A 20,407-nucleotide genomic window follows, 5' to 3' on the forward strand; every position below is an offset into this window, starting at 1 on the left:
AAAGGTTCATAACTTTATAAGCAGGAGCTTGCAATTTATGGGCCGATTCAGACCTGTTCATTATGGGGCCGAATTCAACCCCGAAGGTTGGGGTTTTGCGTATGCGCGATTATGTGCATGGGCAAATGGCTCGGAGGCCGGATTTACTAACCTTGGGTTTGTTTCAATAGGTTGACAGTGTCTAGGTCTTCAGTTTGTAGGTCAAGCCCAAGAGATCGACACAAAAGAAAGGGTTGAACTGAAAATGGTTGACACCTGAAAAGGTTGACATGAGTATTTTTGAAGTTTTTGAGGTGTCAACATTTATGTAGCACATGGACCCCCAGTTAGTCAACCATGTCCCCTACCGCTCCTGCGAAACACTTTACTGTTCTTAGTCATAGACCACGTGGACGGTAAAGTACGAAACCGTAAAAAAAAGATGAAAAACTAATTTCGATCATCTACTATTAAGGTCGACAAGTCTTAGGTTGACACCTGAAATAGGTCGACATGCGTAAGGTTGATAAGGATGAAGAACAACCTAAACATTAGGTCGACAATGGGAAAATCGACAGTCAAAAGGTCCACGTGAGTTTTTCATGTTTTTTTTTTTTAGCCATGTGCCGACAGGCAGTATTTCATGCCCTATCATCCACTACAGCAGGGTGGGAGAATAAAGTAGTGTTTCGAGCGTAGCCAACAATGCAAGGGGATGTGGTATATTTAGAGCGTGTCCATGTCAACTGTGTCGACATTCGGGACAAAAAAAACTTTAAAAACTCAAGTCGACCTTTTTACTGTCGCCTTTCCCATTGTTGATATAATGCTTGTGTCAACCTTCAGACCTTTCAATCTTACCCATGTTGACCTATTTCAGGTGTCAACCTAAGGCCTGTCAACCTTCAGTGGTAGACCTAAAGTTGGTTAAACCAATGACCCATACCCAACAATTATGTCAACTTTTTAACCATGTCAACACAATGCATCCCGACACCAGAATCCCGACTGATGAGATTCCTATAATTCAAACACTGGGTGAGGTGAGTATGTAACCAAGGAAAGTGGTGAGGCACATCCCAGGGTGAGTGTTAGGTTGTAGGGAGGGGGGGGGGGGGGGGGGCGTCAGGCTGCTGGGAGGAAGGTTAAGGTTAGGCAATAAGCAGGGAGCTTAGGGTTAGGCTGCAGGGTTAGGGGGTGGGAAAGCAGGGGATCTTACCATCCGAGCACCTGTTGGTGTTACTGGTGTTACAGATCCCATAAAAACATTGTTATCTTTAGTATCAATCATCATTATGCTTAGCTTCAAAGATCTACATGACCAAGGGCCAAGGTATCTGAAGCAGCTTCTGATTCCATACTGTCCCACCCGATTACTGCAATCTGTAGAAGAAGGACTATTAGCAGTACCGAGAATCTCTCGTAATTAATCTGGGGGCTGAAGTTTTAGCCATTTGGCTCTGACTCTATGGAACGCACTTCCCTGCACAGTTCGGGAGGCCCCCACTCTAGAATGCTTCAAAAACAGACTCAAGACTTTCCTGTTTACTCAATCATTTCCTTAATTCCGTTAAGTATAGTTTACGAAAAGCTTTTATGTACTTCATATAGGTAGTATAGAGGTAGTATAGAGCACAGCCTGCACACAGCCATCACCATGGACAGCAGCAGCTACTGAGTAATAATGAGGGGGAATTAGCATGTGTGCAGTCTGCATTTATAGCAATAATACCCCATGCATGCTAGCTATAGCCTATACTGTAGCAGAGGTAGTATAGAGCACAGCATGCGCACAGCCAGCACCATGGACAGCAGCAGCTACTGAGTAATAATGATTAGGAATGAGCATGTGTGCAGTCTGCATTTATAGCAATAATACCCCATGCATGCTAGCTATAGCCTATACTGTAGCAGAGGTAGTATAGGGCACAGCCTGCACACAGCCAGCACCATGGACAGCAGCAGCTACTGAGTAATAATGATTAGGAATGAGCATGTGTGCAGTCTGCATTTATAGTAATAATACCCCATGCATGCTAGCTATAGCCTATACTGTAGCAGAGGTAGTATAGAGCACAGCCTGCACACAGCCATCACCATGGACAGCAGCAGCTACTGAGTAATAATGAGGGGGAATTAGCATGTGTGCAATCTGCATTTATAGCAATAATACCCCATGCATGCTAGCTATAGCCTATACTGTAGCAGAGGTAGTATAGAGCACAGCCTGCGCACAGCCAGCACCATGGACAGCAGCAGCTACTGAGTAATAATGATTAGGAATGAGCATGTGTGCAGTCTGCATTTATAGCAATAATACCCCATGCATGCTAGCTATAGCCTATACTGTAGCAGAGGTAGTATAGGGCACAGCCTGCACACAGCCAGCACCATGGACAGCAGCAGCTACTGAGTAATAATGATTAGGAATGAGCATGTGTGCAGTCTGCATTTATAGCAATAATACCCCATGCATGCTAGCTATAGCCTATACTGTTGCAGAGGTAGTATAGAGCATAGCCTGCACACAGCCAGCACCATGGACAGCAGCAGCTACTGAGTAATAATGAGGGGGAATTAGCATGTGTGCAGTCTGCATTATAGTAATAATACCTCATGCATGCTAGCTGTAGCCTACACTGTAGCAGAGGTAGTATAGAGCACAGCCTGCACACATCCAGCACCATGGACAGCAGCAGCTACTGAGTAACAATCATAGGGAATTAGCATGTGTGCAGTCTGCATTTATAGTAACAATACCCCATGCATGCTAGCTATAGCCTATACTGTAGCAGAGGTAGTATAGAGCACAGCCTGCGCACAGCCAGCACCATGGACAGCAGCAGCTACTGGGTAATAATGATGGGGAATTAGCATGTGTGCAGTCTGCATTTATAGTAATAATACCCCATGCATGCTAGCTATAGCCTATACTGCTATACTGTAGCAGAGGTAGTATAGAGCACAACCTGCGCACAGCCAGCACCATGGACAGCAGCAGCTACTGGGTAATAATGATAGGGAATAAGCATGTGTGCAGTCTGCATTTATAGCAATAATACCCCATGCATGCTAGCTATAGCCTATACTGTAGCAGAGGTAGTATAGAGCACAGCCTGCACATAGCCAGCACCATGGACAGCAGCAGCTACTGAGTAATAATGAGGGGGAATTAGCATGTGTGCAGTCTGCATTTATAGCAATAATACCCCATGCATGCTAGCTATCGCCTATACTGTAGCAGAGGTAGTATAGAGCACAGCCTGCACACAGCCAGCACCATGGACAGCAACAGCTACTGAGTAATAATGATGGGGAATTAGCATGTGTGCAAGCTGCATTTATAGTAACAATACCCCATGCATGCTAGCTATAGCCTATACTGTAGCAGAGGTAGTATAGAGCACAGCCAGCACCATGGACAGCAGCAGCTACTGGGTAATAATGAGGGGGAATTAGCATGTGTGCAGTCTGCATTTATAGTAATAATACCCCATGCATGCTAGCTATCGCCTATACTGTAGCAGAGGTAGTATAGAGCACAGTCTGCACACAGCCAGCACCATGGACAGCAGCAGCTACTGAGTAATAATGATAGGGAATTAGCATGTGTGCAGTCTGCATTTATAGCAATAATACCCAATGCATGCTAGCTATAGCCTATTCTGTAGCAGAGGTAGTATAGAGCACAGCCTGCACACAGCCAGCACCATGGACAGCAGCAGCTTTTGAGTAATAATGATGGGAAATTAGCATGTGTGCAGTCTGCATTTATAGCAATAATACCCCATGCATGCTAGCTATAGCCTATACTGTAGCAGAGGTAGTACAGAGCACAGCCAGCACCATGGACAGCAGCAGCAACTGAGTAATAATGATTGAGAATTAGCATGTGTGCAGTCTGCAGTTATAGCAATAATACCCCATGCATGCTAGCTATAGCCTATACTGTAGCAGAGGTAGTATAGAGCACAGCCTGCACACAGCCAGCACCATGGACAGCAGCAGCTACTGAGTAACAATGATTAGGAATGAGCATGTGTGCAGTCTGCGTTTATAGCAATAATACCCCATGCATGCTAGCTGTAGCCGATACTGTAGCAGAGGTAGTATAGAGCACAGCCAGCACACAGCCAGCACCATGGACAGCAGCAGCTACTGAGTAATAATGAGGGGGAGTTAGCATGTGTGCAGTCTGCATTTATAGCAATAATACCCCATGCATGCTAGCTATCGCCTATACTGTAGCAGAGGTAGTATAGAGCACAGCCTGCACACAGCCAGCACCATGGACAGCAACAGCTACTGAGTAATAATGATGGGGAATTAGCATGTGTGCAAGCTGCATTTATAGTAACAATACCCCATGCATGCTAGCTATAGCCTATACTGTAGCAGAGGTAGTATAGAGCACAGTCTGCACACAGCCAGCACCATGGACAGCAGCAGCTACTGAGTAATAATGATAGGGAATAAGCATGTGTGCAGTCTGCATTTATAGCAATAATACCCCATGCATGCTAGCTATCGCCTATACTGTAGCAGAGGTAGTATAGAGCACAGCCTGCGCACAGCCAGCACCATGGACAGCAGCAGCTACTGAGTAATAATGATAGGGAATTAGCATGTGTGCAGTCTGCATTTATAGTAATAATACCCCATGCATGCTAGCTATAGCCTATACTGTGGCAGAGGTAGTATAGAGCACAGCCTGCACACAGCCAGCACCATGGACAGCAGCAGCTACTGAGTAATAATGATAGGGAATAAGCATGTGTGCAGTCTGCATTTATAGCAATAATACCCCATGCATGCTAGCTATAGCCTATACTGTAGCAGAGGTAGTATAGAGCACAGCCTGCACATAGCCAGCACCATGGACAGCAGCAGCTACTGAGTAATAATGAGGGGGAATTAGCATGTGTGCAGTCTGCATTTATAGCAATAATACCCCATGCATGCTAGCTATTGCCTATACTGTAGCAGAGGTAGTTTAGAGCACAGCCTGCACACAGCCAGCACCATGGACAGCAGCAGCTACTGAGTAATAATGATGGAGAATTAGCATGTGTGCAGTCTGCAGTTATAGCAATAATACCCCATGCATGCTAGCTATCGCCTATACTGTAGCAGAGGTAGTATAGAGCACAGCCTGCACACAGCCAGCACCATGGACAGCAGCAGCTACTGAGTAACAATGATGGGGAATTAGCATGTGTGTGAGCAGCATCCTGTGGGTGTGGTACAGAGAGCAGGCTACACTCCGGAGCAAGCTCTGCAAGCAGAAGGAGCCAGGCAGGCAGAGGAGTCAGGCAGACAACAGACAGAGCACAATGGCTTCATCCCAAGGGAAGAGCGACGTGCAATTTGCTGAGTGGATGGCAAATTTGCCAGAAAGGATCCACAGGGTCCCACTTACAACTTTAGCTATCCCAGGTAGGTCCATGCAATGCTGCTCACTTCCCATATAGTAACTTTGTGTCAGCCCTGGCTGTAGATGTGATCTTGCAGTGATTATTGTGCCCTTCACACAAGGCTGGCAGTAGCTGCTCTGCCCATCTATACCCCTGGCTACGTATATGCCTATAATACTGTCATTGCAGTGATAGTAGAAGCTCATACCAGCACCAGTGTGTATGAAGCACCTGGAATGTACTTTAATATAGTATTATGATTGTCATACTCCTATATACTGCACGTGGTTACAGCAGCGCGCACACACACGTACTTGGATGGAGGATTTAAGGTGCATGTGATTTGGTTTAGAGTTGCACCTACCTGTATAGTCAAATCAAAGATTTAGTAATAATAATTTCCCTCCATGGCTGATTGTTTGGGGTTTGAGTTGGCCCTTTGTCCCCAACCCTGCAAGGGCTTTTTTTTTTTTTTTTTGCACCAATTGTGTCTGTGTGTGTGTGTGCATAATGCTTTGGAGAGATGAAGGGGGAGGAATAAGGCTTTGAGACTGGATTTGGACAACAGGGTGATGCCAGTTGTTGCACAAAATCAATAAAGCATCTTCTAAGTTAAGTGACATTCAGCCCTGTGCTGATGCCTCTGCAAAGTCATGACTATTCCCGTTGTGTTACAGAATAGTCTGCCAATGAGATAAGCCTGCAGCTTGCATGCCATGCTAAAGCACAGAGTCCAAGCTTCTGTTTGCTGGCCCTGAGCTCACAGAACGATTCCTGCTGCTGCACGTTCAGCCTCTGAATCATTAATATTCTTCCCAGGTCTCAGCTAAATTGAAGTTTTATCCGGCTTCATGTTAGTCACAAACCAAAAGGTTGCATTGTAAGAAAGAGGCTCTGGCTTTGGTGTGTTATAGATCAATGTCATTAATTACCTCCAATGGGGATACAATGGGGGCATTTATTTCAAAATAGGGAAACATTCTATAGGGTACAAAAAGACATACATGATTATTGGGTATCAGAACTCTAATCAAAAACTCTTTTTTGTATCTGAAATGGACAATTAATGGCTGCGGGATTACGGTAATTGGATGTGACGCTATTGCCTGGAGCACAATTGCACTTTGTGTAACCCTTCCATTGACTTGCACACTAGGCGGTAAATTGCTGACTAATTTGTAGGATAGCGAAGGTTCCGCCAGATTACTTGGGCTTTACCTAGTATTGTGTTAGCTGATAACCAGCTACTATATTGATTGGGTAATAATGGATTTTTAATGTATGTCTGAGCATTATTACACATACATTATGGATGGCAGGAAAGAGATATTTACAATATAATATGTGTCACTGCTTTGTGGTTTTAGTTTTTTTTTTTCTTTAATAGTAGACAGTTTCGTTATATAATCTTTACTTGGCTGCTTTGTGTTTTTGATCCTGGCAAATGCAATTCCTGGATTGAGTGATGCAGTCACATTTGTACCCAAGGAGCAGTGACTATCTGTTTCTGGAAGTCTGCTTTTAAGAGTCAGATGTACTGTCTGGCATAGAGAGAACAGATAACCGCCAGCTAAAACAGGCACCGATAGCATCTCCTATTAGCAGAATTCTCAAATGAAAAACCAAATGGACGAAGTAGCTATATGAAAGCCTAAAAAAACAAAATTTGGGGTCTCATGTTGAATCCGCAAAGTAATTACATTAGCCTCAAGATATTGCAACTTTATTAATATTTCTTAAAGTATTTGCATTATAGAAAAAAAAAATATATATATATATATATAAATACACACACACACACATATACAAACACACACACACACACATACACACAAATGCACATTCAATATTAGTTAAAATAAAAAGTTTTTCTAAGATAAGGAGGATCAAGATATCATCCGATGATTGATAAATAATGATATTTTTGTAAAATCACCAGTGTATATATATATATATATATCCTCCAGTTTGTGCGCAGTCCTAAGGAACATAGAAAAAAGTGGGGCAGATGTATTAAACTTTAAAAAGAGTTAATCGTGATAATAAAGAGTGATAAAGGTGCAGCCAATCAGCTCCCAATGGTCACGTTATAGGCTGTGTTTGAAAAATGGCAGTTAGATGCTGATTGGCTGAACGTTTTCTTTGTCACCCTTGCATTTATCTCTTTTTAGAGCTCAATACATCTGCACCAGTGTTATTAATAATACTTATATTTGCACACTGTAAATGAAAATCCATTCTATACTCCATCATTACTATTGTCATTTATTTAAAGCGATAAGCAATAGCTACAAAAAAGCTCATTTATCATTCAAGTACACTTTCTCTACTGTAATCATACATTATTAATAGTTTGATACTTTACAGCAATCAGAGCCAGATGTATTGGATATGAGAAATAAAAAAGGATTCCTAATGTATTCCTCTTTAACATTGTATTCACGGAGAGATAATTGTTGTTTATTAAATATATGGTAATAAGCTTGATAAGCGCGAGGCCCTGGAATTACTGCTAACAGCTGGAAGGTGCAGCTGCTGATTTATTTATTTGCAATAACATTTCGAACTGATTATAAGGTGCAGATTTGGTTCACTTTCATTGGGCTCAACTTTGACTGTAACAATAAATAACATGATTATTACTGGATGACTTTCTAGTCTGGGTGTGGTATAAATGGCGGTTGGGATCTCGATGGTCAGTATATCGACATTGGAGTCTCTGCCGCCAGTACTCCGACAGGGCGGCAAGCGCAAAAAAGCCCCTTGACGCTCATCCAGCGCCCTTCTTGACCACCCACCTATACCAAAGTGCTATGCAGTTATATTTAGGAATCAGGTGCTGCGGAACCCTTGTGGTGCCATATAAATAAAGGATAATAATAATAAATGAATATGCAGTGGAACTGAGAAAAATATGATCATAGAGATGTCATTTAATCCTATGCACTGCACACAGCATGTCCTGAGTAAAGGCATTTTAAGAACCTAACCTGGTTGATAATAGACAATGGTTTCTTGCACCCAGCCGCTGCTGTCATTATTTTCTATGATTACCATTTTCAGTATAGTTTGAGTCAGACTATACTTAAGTGCTTTGAAGCTAGTCCGACCAGGGAACACTCAGTGCGCAGGTACACCCCCGACTTCTATTCGCTGCTGTCATTAGGCAAACTCGGGCAGGGAGTGTAGCCGGTTTGTCGCTGAAGTGAGACCACTTAGAAGTTCACTTTGGAGGCAATACTCAGATGGAAAGTTTGCACTTTCCATAGGGTCCGGCGACCAGTACACCGATCTTTTTTTTAGGGGCCGCTCATCCCAGGGTCACTGGCACCACTCGACTGAGAGTCTGCCTTACCTACAGATGTAGATTAAGGGTTGTTTTGGGGAACTGCACTAAGTATTAGGGATAAAGAAATTTTGTTGTTTAATTAATCACAGTAGGGATCTAACTGATTTTAATTGCAGAATTTATTTCTTATATTATACACCACATATAGCCTTTGACCACAAGGTCCTTGGCAACAGTAGTGGTGTTCAGTGGTGCACCCCCGAGTTGGGCCAAGTCATTTTATCAACGAGAAAGAGAGAAGAAACTCTGGTGGGGTGCACTCTAGATCCCCTAACTACAGTTGTTCTGTTAATTTAAATTATAATTTTTTTGTACATTTTTTCTGCTGTGCACATTTTATTTTATTTATTATCAAAAAATTTTTTTAATAAATATTAATAGGGTGATATGATGGTCACTATAAGTGTTAATTATTATCACACCGATTCTCTCATGAAAAGTGGACACACACCGTTGAGATACCGGTGTTTGAGTTAATTATCTTTACAGAAATCGCTGGGATTTGAATACTCAACTCTTTACACAGCAATATCAGTAACTAAATATCACTAATATTTATTAAAAAATTTTTTTTGATAATAAATAAAATAAAATGTGCACAGCAGAAAAAATGTACAAAAAAAATTATAATTTAAATTAACAGAACAACTGTAGTTAGGGGATCTAGAGTGCACCCCACCCGAGTTTCTTCTCTCTTTCTCGTTGATAAAATTACCTACAGATGTAGTTGCGCTCATCGTTGCGGCGATACAGCCGCTCGTGCCCGTTTGTCTCGCCAAATTTGCAACCTTGCACGAAAGCATCACTTCCATGGCGATTGCCGTGATAATGGGCGTGGCTACATCTGTATACAATTTGGTTTCTTTGCAATGGGTAACCTTCGAAGAAACTATTCTTGTCAAGCCAGGTAGTGGTTTGCGTTGGTAGTCACTATTCCTGTAGGAGATCACATGGTCCAGAAGAGACCTGGTTGTGAAGAAAATAACCAATGTCATCATCATATAGTAGAGAATGAGGTAATAAATAGTTACCAAAGTTTTAATGAAGTGCAATGAACTTCCCTGAGTAAACAATGTGAATTTGTCAAAATAGGTGTGAAAATTGGCAAGCAAACATTTGTATTCCTCATAATGACCTGTAATGTTACCTTATATAGGAAATATCATCTTTTTTTACACAACATTTTTTATTTGAATTTATATAACAAATGTGAGGGACGCCGGCATTTTTAGCGGATGTTTTGCACATCTCTCAAAGAGACGTTGGCACAAAGAGTTAAAAGGTTTTCTATTTGTTAATTTCCCCCCACCACCGCGCAGCCTAACCCTAAGTACCCCCCTAGCGTTGGAAGAGGGTAGCCACGTTGAGAAAGGATGAAATAGTGCAGGGGACATGATGAGTAATAGAGGCTGGATATGTCAAAGAAGGCTGTACCGGGAGCATAATATCCACCATTGCATCATTGTGACCATGCCCCGATATACAACTGCACACTGGGAAGGGGGTTTCGGTATGATGTTGTGATTCAGTGCAAATTTCTGTGTATCTGGGGTAAGTGGCGGTGGCTGCACTGGTAGGGAAGGCAAGTAAACAATTGTTTGTAGATTTGATGTAGTGAAAAAAACGGCTTCAGTTTTATTTGGAATTATTTGGTTTTCAAATCTGGATCATATTGGTTATCCCGATTTCAAAATCAAGTAAATCCGGGTAAAACCGAACCCGCACATCTCTAGTTTATTGTAATGTTTTGTATTCTTTCTATTTACTAATGTGAGGATTTGCACTATTTACTTAATAATGTAGTCCCCATCCCTTTCCACACATGTGCACCAACGCTTGATGAGTCAGGCAAACCCATCAGAGAAGAAAGCTGGTGGTTGTTGTTGACACCATGACCAAACGGCAGCTTTCACCTCGTCGTCAGAGTAGAAGTGTTGACCCTTATGGTACTCTTTCATCTTCGGGAAGAGGGTTGCAGCTCCTGCAGTTCAAGAAAGATCTGCCACACCCATCACACAACGCAGACATTGCGCCCTGCTAATTTCACCCCTTCCCAAAGATTGAAAAGCTGCCGCTCAGTCATGGTCTCGACAACAACCACAGCTTTCTTCTCTGATGGGTATAACCGACTCGTCCACTGTTGGTGCACATGCGTGGAAAGGGATGGGGACTACGTTGAAAAGTGAATAGTGCATGACATAGAGGATCAACTGAGTTATCATGTACAAAAGAAAGTGTTCAAATATGTTTACAAATACTGTACAAATGTTATAGCCATGGAGGCATTACTTTTCAATCCAGCCTCGTAGTAATAGTAATTATAATAATAATAGTATCGTTAATATCATCATGCATTAATCTCAGATTGTTTCCACTTAACCGATGGAAATGGACAAATGTAACTAAATAAGTTGCATTTCCAATTATTTGCTAAATGTGTTTAATTTGTATTATTATATGATACATTTTTTTTAATCTCACATACAAAATTGGGGTAAGACACATGTGACCTTCTTTTAACATGCAATACACACTCAGGGTCTTATTCTGGTTCGCTCCTTCTGGCAAATTCCTTCTTAGATGGACAAAACCATGTGCACTGCAGGGGGGCAGATGTAAAATGTGCGAGAGTTAGATTTGGGTGAGGCATTTTGTTTCTGTGCAGGGTAAATACTGACTGCTTTATATTTACACTGCAATATAGAACTCACGTTGAAGTAAAACCCCACCCAAATCTAACTCGCTCTGCGCAAGTTGCATCTACCCCACCTGCAGTGCACATGGTTTTGTCCATCTAAGAAGGAATTTGCCAGAAGGAGTGAACCAGAATAAGGCCCTCAGTGAAATGTTATAAATGTGCTTTGAAGCCGCTGCATCTTTGTTGGGTTCAGAAACTGGATTTAAAGTGGCAATTATATGAAATACTAAATAGGCCTGGTTTTATAATTAATATTGTTGCCTGTTGCCTATTTAAATTCTGTGGCCAAAGATGTGACTGCTCTGAAAAGCACCGCTGAGTAAATTTACGCCTAGCAGGCAAATAGAAATATATCACTTCATTTCAAGTGTAATTGCTGAATCTCCTAAATATATTCATATATCCTAAGGACATGACTACACCATCATGCCTGGTATTCACAGTCTGCAGAATGCTAGGTGGAATATTCTGAGAGAGAGTGATCTGGTCTCACATCATTTCTCTTGGATTATTATTCTTTACCATTTATTCACTACAATGACCCTCAAAGTGAATCTTCCAAGGTTGCAATTTCTGATGCACTTAGATGCACATCTAGGTAGAAAATATGACTTGCTGGGAGCAACCTTCTCAGTTGTGAAAATACAGGATTTCGTAAGAGGAAGCCATTATACTATGCATGTACTTGTACTGTATATGAATGCACCAGTAATGCAATGATACACCGTGCATGGTCCTGCTGGGACATACATAGGCACTGCACTGGAACCCAGGCTTGTGCATCCAGTAGAACCTTAGTTTACTATATAGTATATATATAAACATATATACAGATGGGGCAGGCCTCTTCCTTGCTGGCGAATCGCCAGAACGTCGACACTGGTGATCCGCCAGCAGCCTGCCTCACCATCTGACTGAGACGCGCGTGCGTCTCACGCGCGTCTCAATCTCCGTCAGCGGGGCGAGGGGAACCCTGTCTGTCTCCGCCTCAGGGAGACAAGCCGGCGGTGACCCAGGGGAGCGGCTGGAAGCGCCGTCGGAAGGGGACGTGCACGCCTCTCGTGCGCGCGCGTCCCCTTCTCGCTATGCAGATGGTGCTGGCGGGGGATGGCGGCTGGCGTCGCCATCTCCATCCCCTGCCAAGATGGTACCTGCCCCATCTGTATATAGCCGGATTAAGGGAGGGGCAATAGGGGCGCCCTTCCTAGGGCCCTCACAAATTAAAGGCCCCCACATATTCAGAGGCCACACCACTGGAGTTTCCATGCAGAAGGGAGCAGGAACGCGAGGCATCTCTGACTGGCGCCCCTCTGTTTAGACTGACAGCTGAGCCGCCTTATAGCAGAACAGGGCAGCTGAGCGGTTTCAGCTATCCACTAGTATGGTGGGTGCACAGGCTGCCTCTGTAGGTTAACTCCAGAGGCACACAGGAGGGGAGGGGTTGGGTTTTGCCAGCAATTTCACTTTCGGGGGCCCGCACGTTGACCCTGGGTCCACACCAGTCGGTTTGGCCCTGTATATATATGTTCACTTGCTGTCTGGACTCCAAGGAGCACACACATACACAGAAGGGGAACGATTTCTTGTATTTTCACCTGTATACAAATGGATTGTAATTCTGGAAGATTTTTTTGATGTTGAATTGGGAGTTCAGTGCCTTCTCATAGGAGACGTATAGCTTAATTAGATGCTACTATTTCTAATAGAGGCTCTTTCTTTTACCTTCAAATTATTATAAGGTCTAGATACAACCTTATGAAGTAGAACCATTCCTATAGAAAAATTCTCCTTGCATTACTACCAAAAATTGGAAGATCTAATACACCTGATTGTGGTCTTTTCCTGGTCTATGATAGAGAGTAATACCTTGAAAATAAAAAAAAACCCTGATGAAGTTCCTAACCGGGACGAAACGTGTTGGGTATTGATCACAGCTCTTGTAAATAAAACTAAAATTATTCCTGAAAATAGGCTACAAGTGTATTCTTCTTTTATTCTGGTTGATTCGCAAGGCTGTGCACCCATACAGGCTGCGAAAGGATGTTTTGCATAAACATCCATTCGTATGCCGCGGGCGACCTCCCATATCTTTCGATGGTCAGCAACCATCGAAAGATGTGGTGCATGCACACATATAAAAGTGACTCTTTAGTCACTTACATATGCGTGCACCCTGGCACGAATATGGCCGGACAGCTGACATCCGGTGATGGCCATTCCTATATGGTAGTGGGGCAGCCCGGCGCCCCCCACCCTTCTTCGCCTCCTGCACACCGCCATGGGTGCGTGCACCCAGCAAACCAAAAGTTTGCCGTGGGTGCACGCACCCAATGTCTGCTTATGCGCAGAAATGCGCATTCACAGACGCGTACCTGCACATGCGCAGATGCACACCATCGGCCCTCCGTGCGAATGGACGTGAAAAACCCCCAGTGTGGCTTACCACATATAAGCTAGTGAGAATAATCCTCCACCACGGACACCACGGCCGCCACACACGGAGGGGAGGCAGGAAGCCGTCATTCTCCTGGAGGTTGCCTGGTTGTCACAGAGACCCTGCGAGCGTCTGTGTTGCGTATCCATGGAGACCTGCACATTTAAAACACAAAACGAGCATGACAATGTGCTACTGACAGTGACTAAAAAATACTTAAGCTGGGGGATATATAAGATGTTTCAAAAACTGGAGACAGTGGTACAGATGGAGCGCCCTTCACTTAGTCCTGTGCCCATCAGAATGCAACCTCTGGCGAGCGCCGGCGAAGAGGGACTCCATTAAACTGGGCCGCGTGTGCATCTCATGCGCACATGCGTCCCAGCCTCTTGGCAGCAGGGCAGCGGAATCCTGCCCGTCTCCGTTTCAGGGAGATGGGCAGGGTTAGGGGGGGGGGGGGTCGAGGTGGCGAGGGGGATCGTCGTCTGGGGGAGGCGGCAGACTTCGGCGGGAGCTGGCGGATGGACGGGGCTGGCGAACATTTCGCCAGCCCCTGCCTGAATGAGACACGCTCCATCTGGAGGTGCATTAAGAGTCAATAAAAATTAACTTTTATTAATATAAATATTTTAAAAAGGATAAGAAATCCTTGGTGGCGAGAGTCTAGTGTCACTTTGCCACCAAGGATTTCTTATCATTTTTAAAATATTTACAATTTTTCATATCTTTTTCACATTTCTCATTGTTTCATTTAAATATTGCAGAATTTTTAAACAAACATTAATAAAAGTTAATTTTGGTACTTGTGTATTGTCACGGCGCCCATTACGTAGTTAGCGTAGCGTCCCTGTCAGCATAGTGTTCCCGACGCCAGCGTAGGCAGCATAGTCAGCGTCCATGTCAGTATCAGCGTAGTGTTCCCGCCTGATCGCAGGTAGCCGGAGCTTACATAGTTAGCGTAGTCAGTCAGGCGTCCCAGTTAGTATCAGCGTCGTGGTCCCGCCCGTTCGAGCGTAGTTAGTCAGCATTATGCAGTTAGTGTAGTCATTCAGCGCTAATTACAGTGTGTGGGAACCATTGACCATTTTAACCTGCCTGACATGACAGGTGTGAATGTGTTCCTGAAACACCCACATTATCCATGCCAGCCCGAAGTGTGGCGAGCGTATCGATCCCCGCGAGGGGACGTGGTACGCGCCCTTCTGACCTTTTCATACCCCCTCTATCCACGTCAGCGTGGAGTTGACTTTATAAAGTGTGGCGAGCGCAGCGAGCCTCGTGAGGGGATGCGGAATACAAGTCAAGTAATCCGTGGACCCTCGCGGGGTGCGCTGCGCTTGCCACGCTTCAGGCTCGGTGGCTCGCTGGGCTCGCCACACTTTATAAAGTTAACTCCATGCCAACGTGAATAGTGGGGGTATGAAAAGGTCGGGAGGACGCCAGTATGTAACATTGTGCATCTGACACACTTGCACACCGCACCCCCCCCTTTGTGCAGGAGACACACGTGCTACTGAACCCCTATCCCTGTCTGTCTCCCTGAAGCGGAAACAGGCAGGGTTGCCGTACCCTGCCACAATAATTACTGAGACGTCTCAGACAGATGGAGAGCCTCTACGCTGGTGCCCGCATAATCCCCTCTCCACCGGCATTCGCCAGCGCAGGGTATCTGGTGGTTACCGGAGCTGTGTGTGTGAGAGCGCAGCGCTATGCAAAGCCACCCTGAAAGCAGCTCATCTGCTGGTATAACCAGCAGGTGAACGGCTTTCCCGGCGATGTTGCGGGAGCGCGCAGCAGCACCTATCGCTGGGGCATACACACTGGGCGGCTTTGAGCTGAAAGCCGCTCAAACCTACTGTTTTGAGCGACTTTCAGCTAAAAGTCGCCCAGTGTGTACGGGCCTTAACACTCAAAAGAAACTATTTTCTTTATGATGGACACTTCTATCAAGAAGTGGTTGTGCGGTGGGGAGCAACGTCTCCCCATCGTTTGCTAACATCTATATGTTTTTTGAAGAAGAGGAAATGTTTTTCAAACATTCATCTATGGCATCCAACATCCTAGCCTATTCTCGGTATATACAGTAGATGACCTGTTCATCATTTGCACAGGGGATGAAGAGCAGTTGGTGTCACATTTGAGGGAATTGAATAACAGGGATTCCCCAATCAAGGTGCAGTCTTTAATATAGAATCCCTAACTTGAAAAACCATCCAATACCTGCTACCTTATTGGTTACATAGCCCTTAAATGCCTCAGGGTTTCACCTCCATTAGGCACGTGTCCTTCCATCAGCCTTCAGCAAAAATACAAAGCACATATCTAATAGTATTTACCATTTTATCTATTTCCATGATTCTGTCCATTCCACCTGTGATCTTTGCTGATTGGTGCACGGTTCTGTAAAATCGGGTGCAATTTCAGAAGAATGAGCGCATAATGCCGCACAAAAGGAAGAAGTGATTTTACTGCTGTAAATTATTTCGGCATTTGGAAATAACAGTACTTCATAGCCATAGTCTGTCATTGTGTGTTGTAATTATGTTCTCTCACAGAGAAATGTTCTACGTTTTACCCTGAACAGCGCCACAGATATATTGTAGCATCTTAAAAATAACATTTTATAGAAACAAGAGACTGATCTGATGAGCAAGAGCGATTGGTTCACGGTTCAGGGGGAACCAGCAGCAATCGCAGATATTTACCTGATTAAATAAACTGATTGAGGGGGAAGGTGGTGGGGGCAAACATCGCCCTTATACTGCAAATCATACAGTCCAAATCGCCAGCAATTCCCCCTATCGTTGCTTTTGCTGTGGTTATGATTAGAATTAGATTATTGACCAAATGAATGCTAGAATCTAAATCTGACTGGTTCTAGACACCCCCACGCAGAGCTAGAAATGTTTTTCCAGCAGTGCACACACTTATGTAATGTGCTGCGCATGCCTACCAGACAGGGTGGTGACTGACGTGGCAGCACACACTGCAGGTGCAGCATGGGATTGAGCTGACGGCCGAAATGGCAGCGGCAGCTGCATGGCCAAGCAGAGCAGGCAGTGAAGAGCGGTGACGCTTGCCACCTCCTGCTGCCTGCTCAGAGTCGGCCACGCTGCAGCTGCTACTGGTCACTACTCAGCCATCTGCTACTGGTCACTACTCAGCCATCTGCTACTAGTACTGCATGAAGTTTGATTTTATATATATATATATATATATATATATATATATATATATACATACACAACAAAATCCCCAAAATTGCGCTTCAATATATATATATATATATATATATATATATATACACAGGTGGTCGCTATTAGACACTTAGGTTCCCTACCAGTAGGAACCTACAATTTCCACTAACCACAATAGTGTCCCCAGCGCCCTAAGTGCAATATGTAATGTCCGTTCAATGAATATATAATATATATAAAAATATATAAAAGAATAAAGGTGCTTGTAGCTTCTTATTTTCTGGAATAAATTCCTGTTTATTTTGATTGATCAATACCCAACGCGTTTCCTTCCGGTTAGGAACTTCATCAGGGGCTTTTTTGATCTCGTAAGTATTGTTGCCTATTCCTAGGTTTACTTTGGGTATCCGAAGGTGTGGGATGGTAGTAAATTTGTATATTTTTTCAGTAGAAAAAAAATACTCAAGTCGACCTTTTTGACTGCAGACCTTCCCATTGTTAACCTAATGCTTCTGTTGACCCTCCGACTCTGTTGACCTTTAGTGGTTGACCTAATGTATGTCAATCTTCATAGTTTCGACCCAATGACCCATACCCGCCCAGCTTTCGCATTATTATACCGTAGGCTGAGATGTATTTTTCTGACCATAGATGTTTGATCTGTATATACTTTTTGGACGCTTTGTAATGTTTAGACGACACATCTGGCTTGCTGCTATAACCGGTTCAGTGTGTCTGAGCACATGGATAAGAGGTGTGAATGGAAAAAAAAGTGTATCTCTGGCAATTAATGCCTCCGAAAAATACAATTACAAATGGAAATTGAAAACTCGCTTCCTGCTTGAATTTTTTATTTTTTTTATTTTTTAGATAATTCAGTAGATGATAAATGGTAAATGAATTGGTTTATAAGGATTCTGCTAGACAGCAACGGTTCAGTGCAGAACATAATTAGCTTTCTTATCCTTTTGGGAAAAAAAAAAGTTAAAAATATCTCAATTATAAAAAAAATAACACTGAAAAATACAATCATTTATTTCACTTTACATTACTTTGTGCTAGTAAGTCAGAACGATGTGCAGGCTCTGTTAAAACAATTAAGATTTCACTGTGTTCTGTTGTTTTAATACTGCAGCAGTTCTCAAACTGTGGGTCGTGACCAGTGTCGTTTTACCTATTGGCTGCAGAACTGCAGTACTCCCCCCCCCCAGGTAAAGTACGCCAATGTGCTCTGAATAAGTGAAGCCAAATGCAGTTTCCCTGGGACTGCGTATAGTAAACCAGGTTACAGGGCTTAGGGAAGTCTGCCTGTTTGATATCTGAATCCATAATGACTAATGCCATGACTAAGGTGTAACCTATGCAGTATGCAGCGCATACGCTTTTGGTTGTTTAAACAGTGTTCATTCATGGTCAATATTAAATGAAAAAAGGCTCCAAGAGAAATGACTGGTCATGTACTGAAAAGTACTGTAAGTATCAATTCGGCCAGTGGTTTAAGAGATTTCCCTGTTCAGACCAGGGTTGCCTACACTCCCGGGAGGGTACCAGAAATCGGGTCCCCCTTCCGGCTCCCTGGAGAGGGGGGATCCCTACCTGAAAGCTGTCAGGCTCCCGCAACCCCTTCCCCCCTCAGCCGGGTGTTCCATGAGTCAAATCATTCAAATCGCATCAGTTAGCCCCGCCCACCGCAGTGCAATGCCTGAAATAACGGAATTGCTCAGCGGTGGGCGGGGCCACAAAGACACAATAATGCTGGTCATGCCCCCAACAAGATGTTCCTTCAGGCAACCCTGTCCCTTTTTCATTCCGTCAGTGGCCCCGCCCCCCTGCTACACTGAACTATGTGCCCTCTCTCGGAGAAGGCAGACAGAAAGTAGGTAACCCTGGTTCAGAAACAGACAGACGTGACTTTGTTTTATACTATGTAATGGTGCATACACACTGTACAATTTTTTTGACCAATTTCTTAATTTTGGCCCTTCTGAATGCTATTGGTCAAAATATCTTTCAGTGTGCAAGCAACTAACCACGAATGATGATGCGCATACCCGCCAGTTGTTCATCAAGATTGTTCGTCAACTGTGCATGCAGCTCAATTTGGATATCGTTAAAAAAAAGAGCCTATAAACTGTAACTAGATCTTTCGTCTTTCATCTTTCGTCAACATCTTTCGTCCAGGACACTGGGTTCAAGGGAAATTGGACTTTAATGTCTTTCAATGAAATTGGTCAAAAAAAATGTACAGTGTGTATGCACCTTAAGGATATACCCTGTGGGCTAACCATGTGATCACTTACAGCCAGTTGAAAGCTGGCAGTCTTCCTTATTTCCAAGTTACAGAAAGAGCAGTTTTTATTATTATTATTATTATTATTATGATTTTATTTATAAGGTGCCACAAGTGTTTTGCAGCGCCGTACAAAGGAACAGTACAGGGAGACAGAACTTGGCATAACATTGAATAAATAACAAAAATACAGTAAAAATAAAGAGTGCCACAGTTCAATACACATTACAGCTTAAATATAAGTAGTGAGGACTCAATCAACATACAACTAGAGGCTTGAGGCCAATGATGGAGATGAGTATGCGGACAAAGATGGTCACTGAGTGTTGGAGTATAGGAGATCTGTGAGTGAAATGTGAAGAGAAGTGGGCTTTGACAACAGGAGGGAAGAGGGCCCTGCTCGGAGGAGCTTACAATCTAGTAGGAAGGGGAGACAGACAGATTACAAGAGGTGCAAGCGAGTGGGTGGTGGCTAGATAGCAGAATGTAAACAGGCAAGGGGTCGGAGAACCAGCTGGTTTATGCAGTGGAAGGGTACGCTTTGATGAATAGGTGAGTTTTCAGTGCCCGTTTGAAGCTTTGCAAGGTCGGGGAGAGTCTAATGGAGCGAGGGAGTGCGTTCCACTGAAGGGGTGCAGCACGGGCAAAGTCCTGTACTCTAGCATGGGAAGCAGTGATCTTTTATTTATTTACTATCTACATAGTCTTTATAATGGTATTTTTTTTTTTTTTTTTTATTGTGATATTGTAAAATTGCAGACATGGGCTAGTGGGGGTTATTTTGGTTCACTCTTTCTTACAAATTCCTTCTTAGATGGACAAACAGAGAGAGAATTAGAATTGGGTGAGTTATTTTGTTTCAGTGCAGGGAAAATACTGACTGCTTTATTTATACACTGCAATATAGATCTCACTTTGAAATAAAACCCCACCCAAATCTAACTCTCTCTGCACAAGTTACATCTGCCCCACCTGCAGTGCACATGGTTTTGTCCATCTAAGAAGTAATTTGTCAGAAAGAGTTAATTAAAATAACCCCCAGTTTG

The 20,407-nt window shown here is 43.5% G+C and overlaps 1 protein-coding gene across 1 annotated transcript in view; it reads left to right on the forward strand.

The window, feature by feature from the left end:
* The first annotated feature begins 5,152 nt into the window (after window positions 1-5,152).
* The window catches only part of PLCXD3 (phosphatidylinositol specific phospholipase C X domain containing 3), a 90,817-nt gene continuing 75,562 nt past the window's right edge, over window positions 5,153-20,407 (forward strand). The window contains exon 1 of the mRNA XM_083154286.1: window positions 5,153-5,415. Within this exon, the coding sequence (XP_083010412.1) occupies window positions 5,193-5,415 (223 nt within the window). The 5' untranslated portion in view covers window positions 5,153-5,192. The remainder of the gene's footprint in view (window positions 5,416-20,407) is intronic.

Source organism: Crinia signifera, chromosome 1, assembly GCF_055691185.1.
Source record: "Crinia signifera chromosome 1, ASM5569118v1, whole genome shotgun sequence".
NCBI classification, from domain to species: domain Eukaryota; kingdom Metazoa; phylum Chordata; class Amphibia; order Anura; family Myobatrachidae; genus Crinia; species Crinia signifera.